This window comes from Rhinoderma darwinii, chromosome 1 (genome assembly GCF_050947455.1).
Source record: "Rhinoderma darwinii isolate aRhiDar2 chromosome 1, aRhiDar2.hap1, whole genome shotgun sequence".
In the NCBI taxonomy this organism is placed as follows: Eukaryota; Metazoa; Chordata; class Amphibia; order Anura; family Rhinodermatidae; genus Rhinoderma; species Rhinoderma darwinii.
The window spans coordinates 549,709,329-549,734,459 of record NC_134687.1 but is presented as its reverse complement, the minus strand read 5'-3'; the positions used below and the strand labels follow the sequence as shown (position 1 = coordinate 549,734,459).

Genomic DNA, 25,131 nt, shown 5'->3' with positions numbered 1-25,131 from the left:
ATATCCACAGCGGCCCCTCTGTCTAGGCTTCTGCTTACCTCTTCATAAAAACAAATCAGGTTGGTTTGACAGCTTCTGTCCTTTGTAAAACCATGCTGGCTGTCACTTATAATACTATTTATTGTCACATAATTCTGTATATAGTCCCTCAATAGCCCCTCAAACATTTTCCCCACAATTGATGTTAAGCTTACTGGTCTATAATTACCCGGCGAAGACCTAGTGCCCTTTTTGAAAATAGGCACCACATTTGCCCTTCGCCAGTCCCTTGGCACTATACCACTCATGAGAGACTCTCTAAATATTATTGTAGTTCAGAGCTGTATTCACAGTTCTGCAGACTTCAGAGCTGAAATCTCCCAGCATTCCTTACAAGCTCATTTTCTGTATAGTCACAGAAAAAACAGACTGATCAAAAAACGACACAATAAAACGTAACTTTTACTTCATATTGATAAAAAAGGAGGTTGTCCCATAAAAAAAAACAGGGCGGGTCAAAAAACTATAGGGAAAAACAAACTGACCCTGTTAAACCGTACCTGGTCACCCGGCCTAAACAGAGCATTTTCTGGACAGAGCTTATTTTGGTGATTTACCTTATTGAAAGTTAAGTCTTTACTCCAGGCACTGTAATGTAATCTGATGTAGAATAACTATCTGCCTCACTGTATTATAGGAGCTCAGCTAAGCGGTTAGAAATCTCTATTTGAGGGTCACTAAGATATGTTAGATGAGAGCATAGTTGAGGGCCCATGAACTGAGCCATCACTAATTCTGGAATAAATGAAACTCGGTATTCTACCAAATTGTGCGCCTCTTCTGCTTTGAGGTCTCTTTAATAATAATAATAATAATAATAATAATAATCTTTATTTATATAGCGCCAACATATTACGCAGCACTTTACAATTTAGAGGGAACATGAAACAAACAATATCAGACATTACATAGTGACAAAGTTCATTTACAATTCAAACCTGGGTAGTGAGGACCCTGCTCGCAAGAGCTTACAATCTATGAGGACATAAGGGAGACACAAAGTGTAACAGTGTTTGTTCTGTACAATTGTCCGGCCATTTTTATACACATGCGGTGGTAACATAAAGCTGCATGAGCCGGTCACCAGCCACTATCCGTGTATGACGGACATGAAGAGAAGGAGTGTGAGGGAATCTTATTCTGATGACTAATCTAAATGGAGGGCCATGGAAAGGAGTCAGATTAGGGAATGTTATAGGCCTGTCTAAATAGATGTGTTTTCAGGGCACGTTTAAAACTGTGGATATTGGGAATTAATCTGATTGTCTGGGGTAGCACATTCCAGAGGACGGGTGCAGCACGAGAGAAATCTTGGAGACGGGAGTGGGAGGTTCGGATTATGGAGGATTTTAATCTAAGGTCGTTGGCAGAACGTAGAGTCCGAGTAGGGTGGTAGACAGAGATGAGGGAGGAGATGTAAGGAGGTGCAGCACTGTGGAGAGCTTTGTGGGTGAGAGTAATAAGTTTGAATTTTATTCGGAAGGGGATGGGCAACCAGTGCAGTGACTGGCACAGATTAGAGGCGTTGGTGTAGCGGTTGGTCATAAAGATGAGCCTGGCTGCTGCATTGAGGATAGATTGGAGAGGGGAGAGTTTAGTGAGGGGAAGACCGACTAGTAATGAGTTACAGTAGTCAAGACGAGAGTGAATCAGAGCAACAATGAGAGTTTTGGCAGTTTCCTCCGTAAGAAAAGAGCGGATTCTGGAGATGTTTTTGAGGTGAAAATGACAGGAGCGTGAAAGTGATTGTATGTGAGGAGTAAAGGAAAGATCTGAGTCAAAAATAACCCCGAGACAGCGGGCGTGCTGCTTAGGAGTTATGATAGTGCCACACACAGAGATGGAGACATCAGGTTTAGGGAGGTTAGTAGATGGTGGGAACACAAGGAGCTCAGTTTTAGAAAGATTCAGTTTCAGATAGAGAGAGGACATGATGTTAGAGACAGCGGACAGACAATCACTGGTGTTCTGTATTAGAGCAGGGGTGATGTCACGGGAAGAGGTATATAATTGGGTGTCATCAGCGTAGAGATGGTACTGGAAGCCAAATCTGCTGATGGTTTGTCCAATAGGAGCTGTGTAGAGAGAAAAGAGGAGCGGACCTAGGACTGATCCCTGAGGAACCCCGATATCAAGGGGAAGAGGAGAAGAGGTGGAACCAGCAAATGACACACTGAACGAGCGGTCAGAGAGATAGGAGGAAAACCAAGAGAGAGCCGCGTCCTTGAGGCCAATAGAGTGGAGCATGTTAAGTAGGAGTTTGTGGTCTACAGTGTCAAAGGCTGCAGAGAGATCCAAAAGAATCAGGAGAGAGGATTTACCGTCCGATTTAGCCGCCAAGAGATCATTTGAGACTGTCTGAGTTAGGGTATGTTCACACGCACTAATTACGGACGTAATTCGGGAAAATAGCGCCTCAATAGCGTTGACAAACATCTGCCCATTGAAAGCAATGGGCAGACGTTTGTCTGTTCACACGAGGCGTAATTTACGCGCCGCTGTCAAATGACGGCGCGTAAATAGACGCCCGCGTCAAAGAAGTGACCTGTCACTTCTTTGGCCGTAATTGGAGCCGTTATTCATTGACTCCAATGAATAGCAGCGCCAATTACGTCCGTAAAGGACGCGGCGTTCAAGCGCCTGCACATGCCGTTACGGCTGAAATTACGGGGATGTTTTCAGGCGGAAACATCCCCGTAATTTCAGCCGTTACGGACGCTGTGGTGTGAACATACCCTTAGGGTCATTTCCACACGGTTCGGTCAATCGCAGTTTTGCTGCAATTTGACAACACCATGTGATTAAACCTTTGTGCTGATTGTGATCTTATTGAAATGAACCCCTTAGGGCACATTCACACGTGGCGGAATTGCTGTGGAATTCTGCTGCGGACAGTCCACAGTGGAATTCTCCAGCGGCCGTTTTTTACATTTGTTTCTACACATTTTGAGGCAAGTTAGTTCAGACGTTGCGGAAAACTCCGCTGCGGACCATAGGCTGCGGTGCGGAATTTTCCCTCCGCAGCATGCACTGTCTGTTGCGGGGAAGAAGAGGAATTTTACTGCGTATTTCAGCGTTTGCAATGCAAAAACTGAAATCTGTGGCAAGTCCGCTGTGTTTTCTGCAACGTCTGAATTACCTGTCAAATATGCAAATGTTGGTGCAGATTCGTTGCATAATTGCCCCAAATCTGCACCATTTGCACCGGAAAAACTCTGCCACGTCTGAACGTGCCCTTAGGGTATGTTCACATGGCTTATTTTCAGCCGTTTTTCGGGCCGTAAACTCCCCGAAAAATGGGTGAAAATATAGGGGGGCTGAATGCCTCCAAACATCTGCCCATTGATTTCAATTGGAAAAATGGCGTTCCATTTCCAGGGGGCGTTTTTTACTTGGCCGTCTTTAAAAACGGCACGTAAAAAACGCCCCGTAAAAAATAAGTGCATGTCACTTCTTGAGGCGTTTTTGGAGCCCTTTTTCATTGGGTCAATAGAAAAACAGCTCCAAAAATGGCAGTAAAAAATGCATCAAAAAGCGCTTGATGCTTAAAAAACGGCTGAAAATCAGAGGCTGTTTACCCTAGAAAACTTCTCCGTATTTTAGAGCCGTTTTTTGTTAAGCGTGCCAATATACCCTCACTGACATTTGACGTAACTGTACGTCACAGACGGTAGGGGTGGAATGTGGTGCGGGCTTACATGCTGAGCCCGCTCCATACGCCATGGGTGACATCTCGCACTTTCTCAGAGATAGCTCAAGGTAACTCCGATCCTGGCTGTTTAACTATTTAGATGCGACCACGGCATCTAAACTGTTACTCCATGGCCCCCCGCATTGTGGTTTACTGATGATTCTCACGGCAACCTCGGGGGCCTAAAGAAGGCCCCCAGGTCAGCCATCTTGGAGCTACTACTAAGCCCTGCTAGAGGCACGGCTTAATAACGGCTGGTAAATATCACAATAAGCTGCAGTACATAAGTATTGTAGTGTATTGTACCAGCGATCTAATGATGGTTTGTTCAAGTCCCCTAGGAGGGCTAAAAAAAATGTAAAAATTGTTGAGTTTTAGTAATGTATAGAAAAATGTAAAAGTTTAAAAAAAATAAAAAATAAAAAAAAAAGTTAAATAAATAAATAATATAACTGGTATTGTCACGTCCGTAAAAGTCAGAACTATTACAATATAAAATTATTTGTCCTGCAGGGTAAACACCATAAAAAAAATAAATAAATAACGCAAACACAAAATGCCAGAATTGCTGTTTTTTAGTTACCTTAGCTCCCCAAAAAATGTAACAAAAAGTCGCATGTACCCCAAAATGGTAGCAATAAAATCTACAGCTCCCTTGCAAAAAAAAACCTCACACCACTCAATCGACAGAAATCACAATACGATGACACAAAAATATATTGTTTTAACAAATATTTTTTTGTCAAATTAGTAAACAAATTGTAATCGCATTGACGCGCAGAAAAAAGATAACATGTTGTTTTTACCGCATGGTAAAATAACTAAACTCAAAAGACAGTGGAGGAATCACAATTTTTTTTTTCAATTGCACAACAGAAAGAACTTTTTTCCTTTTTTTAGTACATTATATGGTTCAATAAATTATGCTGTTAAAAACTACAATTTGTCCCGCAAAAATAATCCCTCATACGGCTATGTCGACAGAAAAATAAGAAAGTTATGGCTTTTAGAAGACAGGGGAAGAAAAACGAAAATAATTTTTTTTTAAATCGCTGCTACAGTCTAAGGCCATGTTCAGACGTGGCAGAATTTTTCCGCTGAAAATGTTGCTGCAGATTCTTTGCGTATTTGCAGCAACATTTTCATATTTGACAGGTAATTCAGACGTTGTGGATATCACAGCAGACTTGCTGCAGATCTCAGCTTTTGCAATGCAAATGCTGAGATCCGCAGTGAAAGTCCGCTTCTTCTCCGCAATGGAATGAGCATGCTGCGGAGGGACAATTCTGCACCGCAGCCTCATTTCCACAGAGTTATTTTCTGCAACGTCTGAACTAAGTTTCCTAAAAATATATAGAAAGACATGTAAAAAATGGCTGCTGCAGAATTCAACTGCGGACTGTCCGCAGTGGAATTCAACAGCAATTCCGCCACGTCTGAATGAGCCCTAAGGTAAGACTGTAAGGCTGGGTTCACACGTGGCGGAATTTCACTTAAATTCCGCTGCGGACACTCCGCAGCGTTAATCCGCAGCGGAGCCGTTTGTCCATTGACTTACACTTTAATTTAGCAGTGTTCGTTTAGACGAGGCGTAAAATTCCGCTGCGGAGCATAGGCTGCGGAGCGGAATTTGGTGTCCGCAGCATGCTCTGTCTGTTGCGGAGCAGTGGCGGACTCATGGCGGAATTTCTCCATTGACTTCAATGGAGATTCTAATTTCCGCAATGAAGTCCGCAGCTGTCATGCACATGTTATGTGTGCTGCGGATCCGTCTTGCTTTTTTAACTTGACATTTCTTCATTCTGGCTGGACCTATGTATTTCTAGGTCTACAGCCAGACTGAGGAAGTCAATGGGGCTCCCGTAATTACGGGAGCGTTGCTAGGAGACGTCAGTAAATAGTCACTGTCCAGGGTGCTGAAAGAGTTAAGCGATCGGCAGTAACTGTTTCTGCACCCGGGACAGTGACTACCGATCCCAATATACAGCTACCTGTAAAAAAAATAGAAGTTCCTACTTACCGAGAACTCCCTGCTTCTGTCTCCAGCCCGGCCTCCCAGGATGACGTTTCAGTCTAAGTGACGGCTGCAGCCAATCACAGGCTAATAACAGGCTGCAGCGGTCACATGGACTGCCGCGTCATCCAGGGAGGTCGGGCTGGATGCCGAAGGAGGGACGCGTCACCAAGACAACGGGCGGTAAGTATGAATTTCTTTGACTTTCACAAGGGAAAGTGCTGTCCCTTCTCTCTATCCTGCACTGATAGGGAGAAGGGAAGTACTTTTACCGCAGTCCGCAGCAGCTAGTCCGCATCAATGTACTGCACATTTTGTGCAGATCCGCAGCAGAATCTGCAACGCAGATTCTGTGCGGCATTGATGCGGACAGTTGCGGAGGAAATCCGCCACGTGTGGTCATGCCCTAAGGGTATCTGCACACACAAACTCAAAAACGTCTGAAAATACAGAGCTGTTGTCAAGGGAAAAAAGCTCCTGATTTTCAGACCTTTTTTTAGCAATTCGCGTTTTTCGCTGCATTTTTTACGGCCATTTTTGGAGCTGTTTTTCTATAGAGTCAATGAAAAACGGCTCCAAAAACAGCTCAAGCAGTGACATGCACTTAGTTTTCGCGGCCGTTTTTTTACACGGCCATTTTTTAAAGCATGCAAGAAATACACACACATATTTGGTAAAGCTGAAGTCGGCAGAAGTTGTCAAATATGTATTTAGGTGTGTTTACCCAGTGGCTTGCACCAGAAGTCAAAAAACATCACCTAAAATCACATATTCACATTTTTTTCCAATATTTTTTTTATTTTTCCTTCCATATTTGAAAAAAAAGTTAAATATATCTATTATTTTTTTTACACAATATGGAAGCCTAATATGTTCTGTGAAAAACAAGGCCAAATACATGTAGGTTGGAAGAGTAATAGAAGAACAATTTGCTTTTAAATTGGCACATGGCTAAAACTTTAAAATTAGCCTGGTCAGGAAGGGGGGTAAAACTTCTGGTCAGGAAGGGGGGTAAGGTTCTGGTCAGGAAGTGGTTAAGAATCTTCAGTGAAGATTGCTTACAAAGAACGTCTCTTGCTCTGGAGGACCTGTTCTGTCCTGCATTACACAGACTACCAATTGATTTAAACGAGTAATGTGAAATGCTTAATTTCCCCTGTAGTGGCACTGTAGGGAAATTGAACACTTACTGCCAAATTTCCCCACAGATTGCAGCTGATCGCTGGGTGGCCCAGCAGGGCGACGCTTTGTGATCTACTTATTGCCAAGAGACCCTTCGAAGTAGTTATTGTCCAAAGTTGACAACCCCTCTAAAGGGCACATTAATCACTAGGGGTCTTTGACCTTTTATTTTAGCGATTGGTGTGGGCACCAAATTGCAGACCCCCACCAATGCTATCTGGGAACTTTTTGAAGTTTATACATTTTTCAGCCAATGGAACCATTTTCTCCCAGTCAAAAATGACTATTTTAATACTAATTTAAGGTCTAATTACATTGGGCAATTATCTTTATGATTCACTTGCATCCTACCGATTGTAACAATAATTGTCCAATGTGAATGAAGGAAAATATAAACTATAAAACTATTGGTTATCTTTGATCTTCATTGATCGTGATGCTGTTAAAATTAGTGATGCTTACAATATGCCAATAGGCACTACTGTCTAGGACACGGCTCTCAAGATGATCATCGTGAGAGCCCATCAGGTCCTCAGCAACGTCTTTCGAACGTATCACATAATACTCACTAGAGTGTCAATCACAACATGTGCAACATGTATGGACTAATTTTGGAGATTTTTTTTTATTTGATCAGAATATCTAAAAACAACTTGTATTCCTTTCCTAAAAAACAAGGTCTGAATGAATGACCGTGAGAAGGGACTTGATAAGGAGTCCGCTAAATACAGTTGGAAAGGACAGAAGATCCTAAGGCATTACATGGTTAATACTCAGTGCACTCAGCTCAAAGCTATAGAATATGTAATAGAGAAATCACATTTATTTCAGTTGGAGATATAGATGAGTAAACAGATGACTATGTGCTTAACATGAAGTATTATCTGACCGCTCTCTAAAATGTGCCCTAATATTGACATGACCCTGCAAAGGAGAAATAAGGTGGGTGGCATTAAAAACTGTCTGTTGCTAGCTTTAGGGCGACTACAGTAATGTCATTATTGTAAAAAATCTAATTTGGTCTGTTTTTCATTGTATAAAGACAGATAACATGTGCAGACACAGGGTTTTACAGCAGTTCCCATTATTTTAGGTGGTATCTGCTGACAATGTGTTTGGGCACCAGAAGACCCCATCAGCTGTCCACTGTCTAGTGAAAAGACTTGCTGGATTTTGTCAGCTGATCCTGTTTTGTTCTTTCCAGTGATAAGGAGCATTATAATTGTCTCCCTTTTACCCTCTTAGAAATACCATAGTTACTTGGCAAACTTTATCCATGGTAATGGGGTGTACCGAAGTCTCTGCCCAGCCTTAAGCCGGCATCACAGTTTTAAGGCCACAGTTTCACTCCACATAGAGCACATAATGTTATATTAATTAAATTGGGGTTTGGCAGCGGTAATGTTATGTGAAAGGTACTGTAATAGTTGATGGCAAGTAGCGTGGCTATTGAGTCTATCATATAAATCTAGCTGGGCCATCTGTAAGTTGGCATGTCGCTGTAATTTTAGCATGCAGCTGATATATTGATTTTGTTGGCATTAGTATCATTTTATTTTATTTGTACAGACAGGTGGTGTCCTTTCTCTGATCGAATGTACGCTGATTGAAGAACCAGACATTAATGATGATGACTGTAAGTAACACCATCGCATTAATACATCTACTAGACCAATGTTTCTCAATGTTTATAGGCCAAGTACCCCCCTACACAAATAACGTACCCCCAACGCTATGATCATACACTGTGATGCACATTAAAAGTACAGCTTGAGGACAGTGCGAGTTCTGTACACCTAGAGGCATGGCGCGTAACCCCTGGGGGACATGTAGTACAAGTTGAGAACCTTCATCTTCTATCGGTGTTCATGTAAGAAATTTGCTATAAGAAGTTCATAAATAACAATAGACATGAGATGACAATGGTAAATTTAGCGCATATCACTGAGCCATCTTGCACTGGCACTTCCATACATGGCCCTCAATAATTCTATATATCTAGTATTATATGTATTCTATTAACCTGCCAGGAGAAATAGCAGAATACAAGTTTATAGTAAAATCGTATTGAATCCGCCTACTGCAAATTATATCATCCAAACAACAAAGCCACTGTTGAGCTGTCTGACTTTTGTTAGCAAGGTGGCATTTTACGCTTTTTTGCCATATATCTCAGACAAAAATGTTCAGGTATTTTGTCATTTTTTTTGCCAACGATTAATAAATAAAGTAAAATCATAAAATAATAATTATAATTATTAGGCGCTACATTTACACATATTAAACCAGTATTAAGCCACATAAATAAATTCAAACTTGGGACTTAAACTCATCTAGCCGGCATAAAGAAAATATCAAAGCAGTTTCCAAAATATAAAACATAATTTTTATTTTGCATCAAGTTAAAGTACAATACACATAATTAAATTTGATGGAAAAACCCTAGAAAAGCTATCACAGATCACACATACTCATATAACAAGTAGAAACCTATGACATACTATCGTTTTGAGTTGATGGGGAAAAATATTCCTATGTAGGTATTTATAAGCCGCTGCTATGTTGCTCTAATGAGTTAACCATCCAAGTCAAAGTCAGCAGTAACAAAAGAATTCATTGCATTTCACATGTGTTCTGCCAGGAGTCGCATCTTGACAAAGCGCATTTGAAGCGAGCATTGGGGCAGCGCCACGGACACATATCGTCATTTTGGATATGTTATACTTTTAGGGCTTATTCAGACGAACGTATAATATGTCCGTGCTACGCGTGTGATTTTAACGCGCCTCGCACGGACCTATGTTAGTCAATGGGGCCGTTCAGACTGTCAGTGATTTTCATGCAGCGTATGTCCGCTGCGTAAAACTCACGACATGCCCTATATTTGCCCGTTTTTCGCTCATCACGCACCCATTGAAGTCAATGGGTGCGTGAAAACCGCGCATGGCACACGGACGCACTTCCGTGTGCCACGCGTGATGCGCGCTACTGTAGTCAAAACTATGAATGAAAACCGAAAAGCACCACGTGCTTTTCTGTTTACAAACATAAAAACAGAGTGCCATAATGATGGCGGCTGCGCGAAGATCACGCAGCCACGCATCATATGCTCATGACACACAGAACTTTTTCAAAACGCACACGCTCGTGTGAATCCGGCCTTATGCTGATATTTGGAGTTGTAAAACCTTTGACTTACTAGTCTTTTTCTGAGGTAACCTTTAGAGCACACTGGCATCTCTACTAGATCAGCGGGTAGATTTCATTGAACACAAATGCGTTGCACTCCATGTTTTTGTAATGGCTGACTTTGAGACTAGATTGTTAACTCATTGGTGCAACATAGCAGTGGTTTAAAAATACCTACAAGTGAATGGGAGAAGGCTGTAATACTGTAAACCGCCGCTACAAGTGTGTCAGCGATTCACAGTATGGACCAATGGCAGGAATGAAGGAGAATAGGCGCTTGCATGAACGCCGAAGCCCCTTCAAAACAGCTGATCGCCGGAGCTGGCGAGAGTCCAACCCCCACCAATCAGATAGTGATGGACTATCCTGAGGATAGGCCATCAATTTCTTGTAACTGAAAAAAAACCTTTAATACTTTGGAATTTGCTGAGATTGGTGGCTATGTTTTTTCTTTTAAAGAAGCCGTTAGTAGATCTGCTTCTGTAGAAAACCAGGATTAAATGGTCCTTATATGTTTTTGTACTGCATATTTCATGGGAAACACCACATACACAACTAGCATGGAGTGGTTTGATATAACCAAGGTATGCCGTAAAAAAACCCACTGTATAGTGTTTATAAATGTTATTGGTTTTCCTGCATTTAACACGGCAGAAAAAAAAATGTGCAGACAATGAATATGTGAACTTGCGCTTCATATTTTTACTGGCAAACCTCAATTGTACACACTCATATATAGTTATATATATATATATTTATTTATATTGCTTTTTATATAAATTTTTGGACATCAGTTCGAAGATACATATTTAAGTGGACATGTTTAAATATTACGTTTTCATAACTCTGCATTGCAACCAGGGCCCTTCCGATAAGTCGTACCCAGCGCCTGAGGAGGCCGAATGGCCCCTCTGTTACACCACTACTTTAAATTATGAATAATAGTTGGGGGGGGGGTTGTAATTTCGTCATTGTCCTATGTTGAAAGATGTTTGTTATCCAGGAAATAGTAGCAAAAATTAGAACTTGTTTTATTCTTTGACATATTCCATTGTATGGAGGAAAAGATCAAATATAGTTTGCAGTGAAGTGTATCAATCTCTCGTCTGGTCTCCACATGTTGTTTTGTCTCCCTCTCAACATAAATGATGTGGGGGAGACTATGACAGGCCCCCTAACTGATACTGAATCTATCAATGCTCCTTCATTAGCTGCACCGCAGGAGATGCTTATTTTATGATGTCTGTCACCCCACTGGTTCACATAGTAGCTGGGGCTAATTAATGGCACATTGGAAAAATATGTCTCTAGCTTTTGTTTGATGGTAATTTTTTGAATTTACATTAAACTGAGTGTTTATATTTCTTTAACTTAATAACATGCATTACATACTCACTAGACTGTACTGTGTTCTCCATGCTTATGCTGACATCAACAGTGATTCAATGTACAGTAGACAAATATTATAATTGATAACCTACGCACATATTTTTGAATGTTTTTGATACAGGAGGGTCAGAGAATATTCCAAAAATGTAAAACTACCCCTTGATTCATTTTATTTACCATTACAATATATTGATTAAATACAAAATAATTTTAAAAATTGATGACGGGTGACGCATCCTTAAGTGTGGGTGGTACGGTTGTCTAGGCAAATTTATGACTCTGGAAGCCTTTCATGCAAGGGAACTTTTAAGGAGAGTCTTCCGGCGTTGTTCAGTTGCTTGTTGTTACTAGACCACCTGCTCTTCCAGCTGTGTCTCCTGCTGTCACGGTCAGAGGGAGACCTGGCCACAGTCATAACTGGAAGTACACGTCATAAAACGTCAAAAATGTTGCAGTAGAAAATAGTAAACTGCAAATAGTATTAAAGGGGACTATGATATTAATTGTGCCTTGCTATGCAGCTCAGTCCCATTAAAGTGAGTAGTATAGAGCTTCAATACCAGGCACAGCCTCTGCCACATATATGGAGCTGTGCTAGGTAAACAATGAAGGGCTTTTTAAGTCAGCTGATCGAAGGGGGTACCGAGAGTTGGACCCCCACAAATCTGATATTGAAAGCCATCAATATCATATTTCCGGAAAGATCTCGAATACTGTTTTCTCCAGAGAGTGCCGCGTCCCCTGCAGTCAACTGATCGGCATTCTGCGCTGATGTTTCCAGTAAAATGATGGACACCATGATAGAAACCCAACAGGACCCATTAAAGTCAATGGGTTCCATCGGGCGCCGATGGTGTCCGCCATGCAACAGAACCGGCACTTTTGGGATTTTCATTGTTCTGCTCCTTGGACAGAGCAGAGCAACAGAAACACTAAACGCCCCTTTAATAGTTATGTCTTTTCCTTCACACTTGAAATGTTTCCTGGGACTTTTTAGTTCCATATAAGATAAGGAGCTGAGGAGAATACTCTGCAGCTTTTTACAAGAAATGTGTCCACTCACATTAGTCCCTGCCCGCAGTGGATCTCACGATCTGATTCCCTGCACACATAAATTGGGGCCAATTTCCTAGGAAGTCAGTTAACCTATCTATATGATTTTGGTTTCTGGAAGGAAACTGAAGTAACCAAATGTAACTCCATACAGACTAAGCGTAAATTTCATTCCACGAGCTTTTAATCTTTTAAATATCTTCTAGTTGTTTTACTATACATCTCTATAACATTATTTTTTTATTCAGCATGACTGATTTTTTTCGTAGAAATATGATATTCTATGGTGCACCAAAGAGTCTTGTTAATAAATGTTGACCAATATCAGACTTACGTTCATCCTGGTCTCTTTGAACATGTTCTTTCTTTGGTACTTTAGGGCACAAAATTATTGCTACAAAACCAGAACATATTTTAGTTATTATGCTTTGGAGCAGCCAGGTGTCCTGTCCACTTAACCAGATGCCAGCTCCATATTTTGCTATTTTAATCTTGTAAGCATATGGTTGACATCCTGACATTTTTGGTAGTTGTACGAGTTTTCCCATGTATTCTATTCCATGATATAACATTAATCTGACTTCACTTCCCCAGACCCTGCCACAAGATTCCCAGATTCTGACATTTCATTTAATGAATATCCCTTTGTATTATTGCAGACTCCATGCCCAGATCAATGTATGCAAAGTTTTAATATATCTAAAAACAGTCAAGAAGAAATTATTATAAGGCATAGGGGTGGTTTTGACCACATAAATGCTACAATATTGGGTATATCTCCTGATATTGACATGAATATCCCAGTTTGTGTGGCCAGTTAGTGGTAGCATCAATGATGACGCCGTGGTGGTGACAGTGAGTGTCCTGGGGCCAAAGGAGGAATATGCACCAGAATCTAAATCTTTTCAAAAGTAGCCTCTTTATTCCATAATAGCAATATACAGCAGCACATACTTGTCTATGTTTCGAACAACAACGGACCTTTTTAAGCCATAAAAAGGGATATATCATGTAACCTATACTCCTATTGTTTCACACCGTATACTTATTTGTGTTCTCCTGTAAGTGACATGTTTTCGCATGTGTTGTAATTATAACTTTACTCTCTCAAGCAAAGGGGTCTGGATATGTGTTTGGTCATCTAGACTTTAAGATTGTGGTGGAACCAGTAGATGCTACACCTTTCACTGTGGTGCTTTTGGCTCCGTCACGTCAAGAGAAAGCAGCTTGGACCAGTGATATCAGTCAGGTATTTATTGTAATTTATTTACCTTTATTATTTACCTACATAAGTTGTAAGACATGGACCAAGTTTAAAGTAGAGGAAAGGATCAAATCTCTTATTCACAAGATATGTTTATAGATGGGCAGAAGTTTTATAACACATTGGTGTTGGTAATACTTTTCCATGTAGGGCCAACTTTATTTATAGTTGGCCATATACATGAGATAATTGTCAGTCAAGACAGCCAATTCCGAAGGTTTTTCCCAATTATCAGGCATTACTTGTATTTTTATGTACAAACAACTAGCAACCAACAGAACATTTGTATTTTTGATCTGTCATGTTGCATTTTTTCGGATGGCAGGTGGCCATAACTTAAAGCTTATGATACATTTGGCTGATTAATGGTACTGCCAGAATGGTCTTTTTGTTTTTCTCTTTACTGCACGTGCCATTTTTCATTTGTGCATGGTTGTGAACGTTTGTAGTTCTATCTGCGAAAGACACAGACAAACAGACAATTGGTCGTTTGTCTGACGGCTGTTTTTGGGGATTTTTTTTTGCCTGTTTGCCATGCAAAGTGATTTCCTATATGCACTCCTATATTATATGTGTCCGGAAGTAAAAGTCCAGGTGTTTCAGCCAAACCCATTGCAAATGGGTGCATACAATCTAGCACAGAACCCATGCAATTTCTATAGACAAACATTGGTAGTAGTAGTATAGGTCATACTAAAGAGCTCAGTGACTTTAAATGTGTCATTGTCATAGGATGCTATCTTTGTCACAAGTGAGTTCAGGAAATTTCTGATCTGTAAGTGCTATTATTGTGAAGAGGAAGCATCTAGGAGTAAATTTTAACAAGCTCATATTGGTGTGATGGTCAGGTGTCTACATACTTTTGGCCATATAGTGTATATATGTAAGGCCTGTCATACACAAAAGAGATTTTAAATGTCCAAAAAATGCTGATTTCGGCCGACTGTTGGCACATTTTTGGGTGGCATGAACAAGCATGACAGGAGCCGACTGAAGGCAGATAATAATAACATGTTGGATTTTTTCGGTCACTATGAGAAGCCACTCAGAAACCTACGTTGAAAGTGAGTACAGTGAGCCTGATCCTGATAGTATGTCAGATGTTTACTTTTTCCATAAATACCATACTACATATTTCATACTATAAAAGGGTATGTTCACACGCAGTGGGCAAAAACGTCTGAAAATACGGAGCTGTTTTCAGGCAAAAACAGCTCCTGATTTTCAGACGTTTTTGTAGCAACTCGCGTTTTTTGCTGCGTATTTTACGGCTGTTATTGGAGCTGTTTTTCAATGGAGTCAATGAAAAACGGCTCCAAAAACGTCCCAAGAAGTGACATGCACTTCTTTTTTGCGGGCGTCTTTTTACGTTCCGTCTTTTGACAGCGACGTGTAAAATAACACCTCGTGGGAACAGAACACCGTAAAACCGATTGCAAGCAATGGGCAGATGTGTGTAAGCGTAATGGAGCCATTTTTTGAGGCGTAATTCGAGGAGTAAAACGCCCGAATTACGTCTGAAAACATTGCGTGTGAACATACCCTAAATCTTCACATTGGCTCAGATGATAAAATTCTTTATGCAGCTCTAATATACTATTTGTTTATAAATACTACTTGTTACAAGGACTTGCATGCACTTGCTAGGCTCTGTTCACACATGTGTTCAAAGCCTCTGTCAGGGATTCCTTTGGGGTTTCCATCATCAAGAATAGGGCAGCATGCAGTGTTATTATTGCCATCAAAATCACGAAAACCCCAACGGATCCCATTATAAGTCAAAGGGATCTGCTAGTGATGAATGGATCCGTCTGAGTCATGGCTTCTCTTATAAACGGAAGTCATGACGCTAGTGTGAACATATATTCATCTTCCGCTATCTTCATGAACATGTGACAGGTATTCCTTAAAAATAAATAATTGAATTTGATAGTACTTCTTTGTCTTGCAGCAGAAGTCTCTGAGATTGCTTTCTATATGCTGTAATGCAATGGATACATACACTAATGTTTGACAAATTTTGTCACAGCAAGCAAACTGAATAACAGTACTTTGTTTTTACGGATAGAAACTGCAGTTGCGGCCTCAAATGAAAATAGTAATTGTACAACCCCAGTTTATTTTACGGTCATTTTAAGTTACAACCGAACTGCGTTTAGTCCACCAACCCTGATATGTAGAAATATATTTTCTATTATCTGCAAGAGGAGATAGACCAAGGTCTTCATAAAGGCACACAATAGATAATGATTTATACAATATCATATCCATTCATGTATTAGACCTTGAAATATATTCAGAGTTTTTAATTTCCATTACCATATTTTGTAAGTTATAAGTGAATAATGATGCAAGACGTAGCCTTTTTCACATACATCTCATTCATTGAGCTTACAAATCCAGGAGCTAGGAAATCATAGATATTTAGAGATTACATATTCTTTACACTGTTGTCTGTAGGTAAAAGAAAGTAAGGGACAATTATTTTTCACATTTCATGGACAAGTATATGGAGAAGAAAATTAAACTATTAGAATAAGTGTTATCAACATATGTGTGGCATAAGAAGTAAGAAAGCATTTGCTGAGTAAAAGGGAATGTATTATCAGAAAATGACATATCATTTAAATTACATTATTATTCTAAGCTTATATTTTTACATTTTTGGTGGTGTTTTTTTTGTGTGAAATCCTAAAATATTCCAGTTTTCTCACTAGCCACAGGAGCACACACAGAAGAGGATAATATTTCATGTTTCCCATAGCTCACTTTTCAACCCTGTCCCATTCTATAGAATGGGACAGGGTGAGCAGAGTCATCTCCTTATTAAAGGGTAGGGTTATAATAACAAATGAAAGTTGCTACTCCCTTGTCTCTGGGGGAGGGGGGGTTGTACTTCACCTTGTCCAGACCACTGTATTAGTCAATTGACATTTTCTGACCATAAGCTGCCATTTATTGCAGCTGCCAAACAGTACTCTCACCCTCCCAGGAAGGATGTATAGTGCACAGTCTAATAGAGCTTCCATATATATAACATTACATAACATTGTATATTTCTGACAGACATTAAGGCTGGGTTCACACGTGGCGGAATTTCACTTGAATTCCGCTGCGGACACTCCGCAGCGTTAATCCGCAGCGGAGCCGTTTCTCCATTGACTTCCACTTAAATTTAGAAGTGTTCGTTTAGACGATGCGTAAAATTCCGCTGCGGAGCATAGGCTGCGGAGCGGAATTTGGTGTCCGCAGCATGCTCTGTCTGTTGCGGAGCAGTGGCGGACTGGTTGCGGACTCATGGCGGAATTTCTCCATTGACTTCAATGGAGATTCTAAATTCCGCAATGAAGTCCGCAGCTGTCATGCACATGTTATGTGTGCTGCGGATGCGTCTTGCTTTTTTAACATGACATTTCTTCATTCTGGCTGGACCTATGTATTTCTAGGTCTACAGCCAGACTGAGGAAGTCAATGGGGCTCCTGGAATTACGGGAGCGTTGCTAGGAGATGTCAGTAAATAGTCACTGTCCAAGGTGCTGAAAGAGTTAAGCGATCGGCAGTAGCTGTTTCTGCCCCCTGGACAGTGACTACCGATCCCAATATATAGCAACCTGTAAAAAAATAGAAGTTCATACTTACCGAGAACTCCCTGCTTCTGTCTCCAGTCCAGCTTCCCAGGATGACGTTTCAGTCTAAGTGACGGCTGCAGCCAATCACAGGCTGCAGCGGTCATATGGACTGCCGCGTCATCCAGGGAGGTAGGGCTGGATGCCGAAAGAGGGACGCGTCACCAAGACAACGGCCGGTAAGTATGAAATTCGTTTACTTTCACTAGGGAAAGTGCTGTCCCTTCTCTCTATCCTGCACTGATAGAGAGAAGGGAAGCACTTTTTCCACCGTCCGCAGCAGCTAGTCCGCATCAATTTACTGCACATTTTGGGCAGATCCGCAGCCGTAATCCGCAACCCGGATTAGGTGCGGCATTGATGCGGACAGTTGCGGAGGAAATCCGCCACGTGGGGGCATGCCCTAAAGTGGTACTCCCATAACAGAAAGTGATGGCATATAGCTAGGATAATTCAATCACTTTCTGATTGGTGAGGGCCCAATTGCTAAAGCAGCGCTGTGGCCCCTTTATTCTCCGGATCGGTGGGAGTTACATCAGTTGGACCCCCACCAATCAGAAAATTAAAGCATATCTTAGCAATGGTAATGTAATGTGAATACCCATGTAAGGAGCCAAATTATTTTTTGGTACATGCCTATTCAGATTTATTTCTTGTTAACTGGAAAACCCATTTAAGAACTAGATGATTCATTACCAAAGTCACCAGATCACATTTTCAGATTTATTATTAGGAAATGGAAGAAACAGTGAAGCAGGAGTGCTGTTGGGATTGGGGGGCCAGAAAGCAAACCTCAGTGTGCACATTGATGTCATGTTATATGCCTGAGTGAGCCGATGGGGTGAGGAATTATAACCTCTGTGCATAGTCTATTGGGAGGGGTGCAGCTGTGACTTTCATATGCTGTTTAGCTGTTACCCTGGAGAAAAATTTAGGATAAATTCACAGCTCAGCCAGGAGCAATTTTACTACGACTCACAAAAAAACCTACTTACTGTAGGCCATTTAGTATCCAAGCAGAGTTGCTCTCTAAGACAGGACAGTTGCAATGTTATAATTTGATTTCAGACAATCATACTAATTATGTACTGATTTAATTATTTTGACAGTGTATTGAGAATATAAGATGCAATGGTTTGATGAGCAATGTGTTTGAGGAGAACTCAAAGGTTACAGTGCCACACATGATCAGGTAAGATGCGATTCCTAACTAATCGGTACACATTTGCTCAGGAGTGGAAATAAAAGTAAAGGGTTGAATCGGTTATACAGATGCCTTCAGGCTGAATTATTTTGGCATGCAGTGAGGCAGGTATGTACAAAATAGTGGGGCAGCTCCAGAGAAGTCCTGCAAACATGCACAAATGGACATACTGTGCTTGCATAATTTCTGTTGTGTAGGCAATTTGCCAGCAGCAGGACGTAACTTGTCAAAGTGCTGATCGTGTAAGTGATAAAAACCAACCACAATATTAATATCTACACTCTTGACATTTCTTCTATGACCAACTTTTTATCAACGGGAAATAATTTAATAAAAAGTGCTCTCTTTAGTGCTTAAACTGTGGTCAACATTTTTGAGGGGGAAGTGGGGTGCTTATAGTTTAGTTATTTGAATGAAAACGTTTTTTAGGTTTCAGCAAATACAGGCTATTCTTTGTATAACATAAATTATACAATTTCCAATATATTTTCTGTAAAAACTCCTCATGGTTTTCCAGATCTATGCTTCGTGTGGATACATGGGTGCTCGGCATGTTACAAGAAAGGGTTCTCATAAGTTGTATGCCTTTTCATTGTACAATGCATAACTATTATTTGCTGATACCGTTATACCTCTTCAATAGAAAATTGGAGATATAAGGAACTTTTCATAAGAAAACTGCATTGTTTTACGTTTCTCACTAGAGAAGTGAATTCTCTAATCTTTAATCGGTTTGGTTCTGGCTAAACTGGGATGCGGAGTCTAAGGAATCTCCCCGTTCTTCACTCATTGGCTTTTTCAGTCAGATTCCCAGGTTGCAGTCCCCAGAATACTCACCAATTGGCGGCTGGTGCACTGTAGCGATTAATTTAATGCAAAGTCAGGATTAGAGGTCGGGAGGTAGCAAGCCAGCGTATGAGACAGAATCGTAGTCAGGAGTCAGGACAGGAGTTGATACCAGGAGTATAACCACAGGAACCACAGGACAACTCAAGGAGCGAGACAGGAGCGTAATTCACGAACAAGGCTGAAGTCAAGGTCTGGGTTAGAAACAGAGGCAAAATAACAGTAGGCACAATAGCCAAACAAAGGAAGTATCTTTATCTGAGGGCAAGGTGCAGGAGTCCCCTTCAAATAGGCCACCGGATATCATTCTTTAAATGCCGGTTGCATTGGTAACCTAACACAGGCATCCAAGCAGTGAAGGAGAGCTGCCCTGGAGAGGAAGAGGCGTTCAGTTGCCTACCAACCAAGGCAGCTGTCGGCTGGAGCAACGGGCATTTGTGGGAACTCGCCGCAGGAACCTGGGGAGGTGATTAACACTTTTCTTCATGGAAAGACAGTCATGTGGAAAGGGGGCATTCCTGATCTGCAACAGTGCATTGATTTGCACCTAATTTTAAGAACAGTTATCACCAATATACAGCGTAGGTAAAACCTTTTTAATGAGAATTGAAGATAATATATAACAAGTAAGTTTCCAGTTGGAAGCAGTTGTATAAAAACAGAATGATATGCAATAGTTAAGGCACAAAACAATGAAGCGTAAAGTCAAAGTAACCCTGATTTTATTAACTATATAATGCACAAATAAAGCCAGCAAAAAAATGTGTATTAGGTAGCAATAGACATAACCAAAGTAGTGTATAAATTAGGGCATAAACTAGAGCATATCGAATTGTGTAATTTCACTGGTTTTGCATTTGTGATTACTTTGGATTTTTTTTTTGCCTCTATCCAAACCAAGTTATCATTTGCAGAAGGTGTTCGGCAACAGGATACCGGACATGTGAATATGTACACGGTGAACCATTTTTACGTACAAAAGCTATGATTACTTTATGCCTGGGTTATATGGTGACTTTGGCCATGTGATGCTTCTAGGCAGCTTTGTGATGTGATATTGTGTCCCATAACCTTATTTTAGGTCAGAGAGTATGTGAAACTTACTATATCAATGATTTAGTATATGATCTTTGCAAGTTTTGTATGGCAAAACAGCCGTGCAACATTTCACAAAGTCGCAGTTGGAGTTTTGTGACCCTCTTATATTAGGCATCATTCAGCCTAAACTCCAACTGAATCCTTATACATTATTGTGTCATTTTTCTGATGAACACCTTTGACAATATATTAAATATTCCTCCAAACAGATGAAAGCAATGGGACATGAGTAGTAATATGGATATTGGAGGATGGATAGACCATAGGAACATTGGTGTACAGAAAGTAGATTAAAGAGTCAGACTCTCTCCACTATCTACAGTGTGAACAGTGCGGAGAACTCTGGTCTCGTGCCCCGGATCCAGGCTGTGTGCCTCCAAATCGTGACAGCAATCACGGGACATATAGACTTCTGACGGTTGTCATTGGAACATGTAGAGATAACAGGCAGCAAGTAGCGAGTTTCTCCCTGCTGCCTGTCACCTCTAACCACAGGAATTGTGACATTTCTTTTATGTTTTTCATATTTAAGGTCTGATGCCAGACTACATAGAGATGATGTCGATATATGTTTCAGCAAAACACTGAACTCCTGCAAGGTCCCTCAGATCCGCTACGCCAGTGTGGAGCGTCTCCTGGAGAGACTGACTGACTTGCGCTTCCTCAGCATTGATTTTCTCAACACTTTCCTGCATACCTACAGGATATTTACCACGGCTTTTGTAGTTCTGGAAAAACTGTCTGATATTTACAAGAGACCTTTCACATCAATACCAGTCAGGTAACTCCGACAGCCTGATCACAAATTGGCTTGTTAGTTTATTTTTAGAAGTGTGGTGATGGTGGTTTATCACCATAACACATATATAATTACTGAAGTTGCAAGTTCCACACTTAGCTATAAAGATGACATATTTTATCTACCGCACAGTTGATATGTTTTGCAATGCGTTTTTCTTAATTATCTGACCGCATCAATGGACTATAAAATTGCCGATTTAATGTTTTAATCCTTTTTTGTATGACTGCACCCAAAATGGAAAAAGTTCTTTCAATTAGATCGATGTTTATAAATGACATTTCACTTACTTGGCTGTTCTGATGAGACTTTTGAGGTCATCATTTACGCAAAGAGAAAATGGGAAAATATTGGAGAAAAGTCAATGGGGGAATGTATGAAACGGTCTAGGCTAGTTGCTAAATGCACAGAAAATGTGCGACTTTTTCTCTTTTACACCGTTAACGGCACTTGTCAGAAGAGTGGGCGGAGATTAGTTGGAGGGCAAGGACACTGGCATAAATTATAGAATATATCTACACTTGTTCACAGCTGGCGTAAGTTTTAGACCGCACAAGATGTGACAGTTTCTGGCCTAAATTATACTGAATTTATAGGGCAGCTGTTGGCCTCACCCCCTTATGTTAAGCCTCACCCACTTTTTTTTTAAAAATGACAAAGAGTAACAAATTATTGTGCAATTATGGTGTGCTACTTTTTTTTTAAGCTATAATACTGACATATAGCCATTGATAAATTCCCCCTTAACACTGGCGTATAAAACGCCAGTCTTAGTAAATCTGCCCCAATGTCCTTCAAATGATCAATAAACTCTTTCCCTTTTGAATTCCTAAAAGCTCTAAAATTTATTGGGCGGTATTTTCATATAAAATAAAGAATTGCTTGAAACCAACCAAACCTCATCTGATGAGAACACCAAGCTTCAGATGTGTCCACTAACCTCAATTTTTTACTTTTTAATTAACTTTTACAGAAGTGTAGAATGTTTGACTTATTATAATTATATGTATTTTGTTTTCCTTCTTTTGAAATCTAGATCTCTAGAGTTATTCTTCACATCTAGCCAAAGTCTAGATGGGAAGTCACCACATCTCTGCCGCAAGTTTTCTTCTCCACCTCCAATGTCCCTTTCTAGAACATCGTCACCTGTCAGAGCAAGAAAACTGTCTTTAAACTCCCCATTAAATTCACGAATTGGGGCTTTAGACTTATCCACATCATCAAGTGCAAGCAGCCCAACCTCCGTATTCAGCCCAGCAACCTCTCCACCACCCACCGCTGGCAAAGTACCTTTGGACCTCAGTAAAGGACTCACCTCACCAGAACAAAGCCCAGGATGCATTGATGAGAATTCAGAGAACCCACGCATTGATTTGTGTAACAAGCTACGAAGGAGCATTCACCGAGGTAACAAATAGTACTTTTACCATAAATATGCATAACTCATTAAAAAAATTAGATTTTCAGTTTTTTTTTAAAAACATAGATAGGTATCTGTTGCAAAGATTCCTTACATTAATATACAGTACCAATAACAGTAGGTACATTTTTTACATTTACTAGTTTAACAAAATCTACAAAGTATATTGTTGTGTATATGGATTGTAACTAGTACAATCATATTACACAAATAAAGGTAGAAATATCCTCAACACAACAATATGAAGAGATTTGGTGAACTGGTTACAATGACAATTGAGGGTCTGTAGACCAATTGGAGTTAATAGAAAAGTGGTTGGACATGAGATGTTGCAACCCTAGGGGTAAGGATGAGGTGACAATTGATGATACAGCTCAGGCTCTATACATATAGCTATACAAAATTGGATTCTCACTTCCTACCTGCCTGTACTAGAGTCCAAAGGATGATACTAAATACAAAGCCCAAGTGTGTACTGAAAAACCTCAGTAGCATATGGAGTTCCCATTAAACACTGCCTCTCTCATACCCATTTAGTGGCAGCCACAAAGAAGAGATAATGAATCTCCTTTTGTTCACCCTCCTGTATTAGAGTGGATGAGAAATAATGAGAAATACGTATACAGATCATTTTTTACATAATTCTCTTTCTTCTTTGTCAGCCAGTCCAGAAGCATAGGGCTACCTGTGACAAGGTAACATGGGCCATCTGTGCATAATTACAATTCAGTGTATTTCACACATATCTGTAGCTGATTTATAGTACAATAATTCTCCTACACCTCTGAAGGTGGAGAGGGAAATGCTATACGGATGCACCCCCCCCCCCCCCACACACACACACACACACATGCTACTCCAGTTCAAATTAAATAATTCTGCCTTAGCCGGAGACTTTAATAAAGCCTGATTTGAAGAGAAAAAAAATAGGGAAGTGTTGGTTATAGCCAATACATATTATTATATTATTACATATAAGGAATATCTTAATCCTGAAGTATGGGTTTGATATAATTGTAGAGTAGTAGTCATGTATATAGTATACAGTAAACGGTCAGTTGTCACCTTACATATGCACCTTATGCTGTACAGAGTCATTTCTGTGAGCGTTCCTTTTCCATTTACTGTTCCAGCCATCCTTCAGCCCTTCAAGCTTGTTTTTTTTGTTACATGCAGAAATAATTTATATAGTTTGAATTGATTGAACTTGATTTAAAGAATATGTGTACCTATATGCATACTTTTCTATCTTCTGACATGTCAGAAAATAGCATCTGTGTGGGACCCCCACTAATAAATGGGAAGAAGCTTGTGTTGCATGTCTATGAGAGGTCCATTAAAATAAATAGAGAGCCCAACAGTATCTATGTGCCGAAGGGACATGGAGTTGGGAAGAATTTTGCAGACCCCTTTATCCCAGTGACCAATGAGGGTCTTAGTGCTTGGACCCCTACCAATGCTATCTTTAGACAGTTCTCTTTGACATGACAGAAGACATAAAAATGTGCACAACGTTCAAACACCCCTTAAGGCTTTCCTAACATTTCTCTGCACACTGTGTGAAATAAAGGAGTATTACAATCTTTTATGTTACCTGTTATGATTCTATTTTTTTATGTTTGAACTTAAATGAGAAAATCATCTCCTGTGTTGAAGATGTACAACTGATAATGTATTTGTTAATATTATTACAGCTGCTGTCTTAGAATCTGTGTCACTAGATAGAGCAATTCCTGAAAGTAATGCTTTTACGGACACATCCGAGAATTCTCCTTGTCGATCTCCATCAACTCCACGACATCTCCGATACCGTTCAGCAGGAGGTAAGAGCAATTTGCCTGTGAACCTTATTACTGTGTACAACCCAGTTTATACCGTACGCATATATCAAAGACCAATATAGAGATCTGTCTGTGGTCCCTGTTATTATCAGGCCTGTAAATATAACACGAGGGCATCCACTACATCTAGAGAAAAGAAGGTCTCACCATCTGTATAAGTAGCAGTCACATTATGGCATTATCTCCCACAGGATATTCATTACATTCTTTAAAAAAAAAAAAAGGTTGTATGTCCTGAAAATACAGAATATTACAGGGGATTAGATTGCTTGAGAAGTGTAAGTTGGGACATTTTCCACATAAAATGAAGAGAATTGGCAACTACCTCATAAGGGTTGTTTCGCCTTCCTCTGGCTCAGCACTGCATGATAACAGGTAGAACAAGATGAATTTATGCCTTTCCTCAACCTATGTGACTATGTGTGATAAAGGTCGGAACATTCTCATGAATTCTAGATATTCCAAATTGCATTGTT

At 40.3% G+C, this 25,131-nt stretch overlaps 1 protein-coding gene across 3 annotated transcripts in view; it reads left to right on the top strand.

The window, feature by feature from the left end:
* The window catches only part of RASGRF2 (Ras protein specific guanine nucleotide releasing factor 2), a 296,181-nt gene that overhangs the window by 214,407 nt on the left and 56,643 nt on the right, over positions 1–25,131 (top strand). For 2 of the 3 annotated variants that reach the window (XM_075837761.1, XM_075837744.1), the window contains exons 11-16: positions 8,496–8,562; positions 13,670–13,806; positions 18,557–18,639; positions 21,128–21,376; positions 22,431–22,801; positions 24,509–24,637. In XM_075837761.1, coding sequence (XP_075693876.1) covers positions 8,496–8,562; positions 13,670–13,806; positions 18,557–18,639; positions 21,128–21,376; positions 22,431–22,801; positions 24,509–24,637 — 1,036 coding nt within the window. The remainder of the gene's footprint in view (positions 1–8,495; positions 8,563–13,669; positions 13,807–18,556; positions 18,640–21,127; positions 21,377–22,430; positions 22,802–24,508; positions 24,638–25,131) is intronic. The other variant, XM_075837752.1, reaches the window with a different exon arrangement.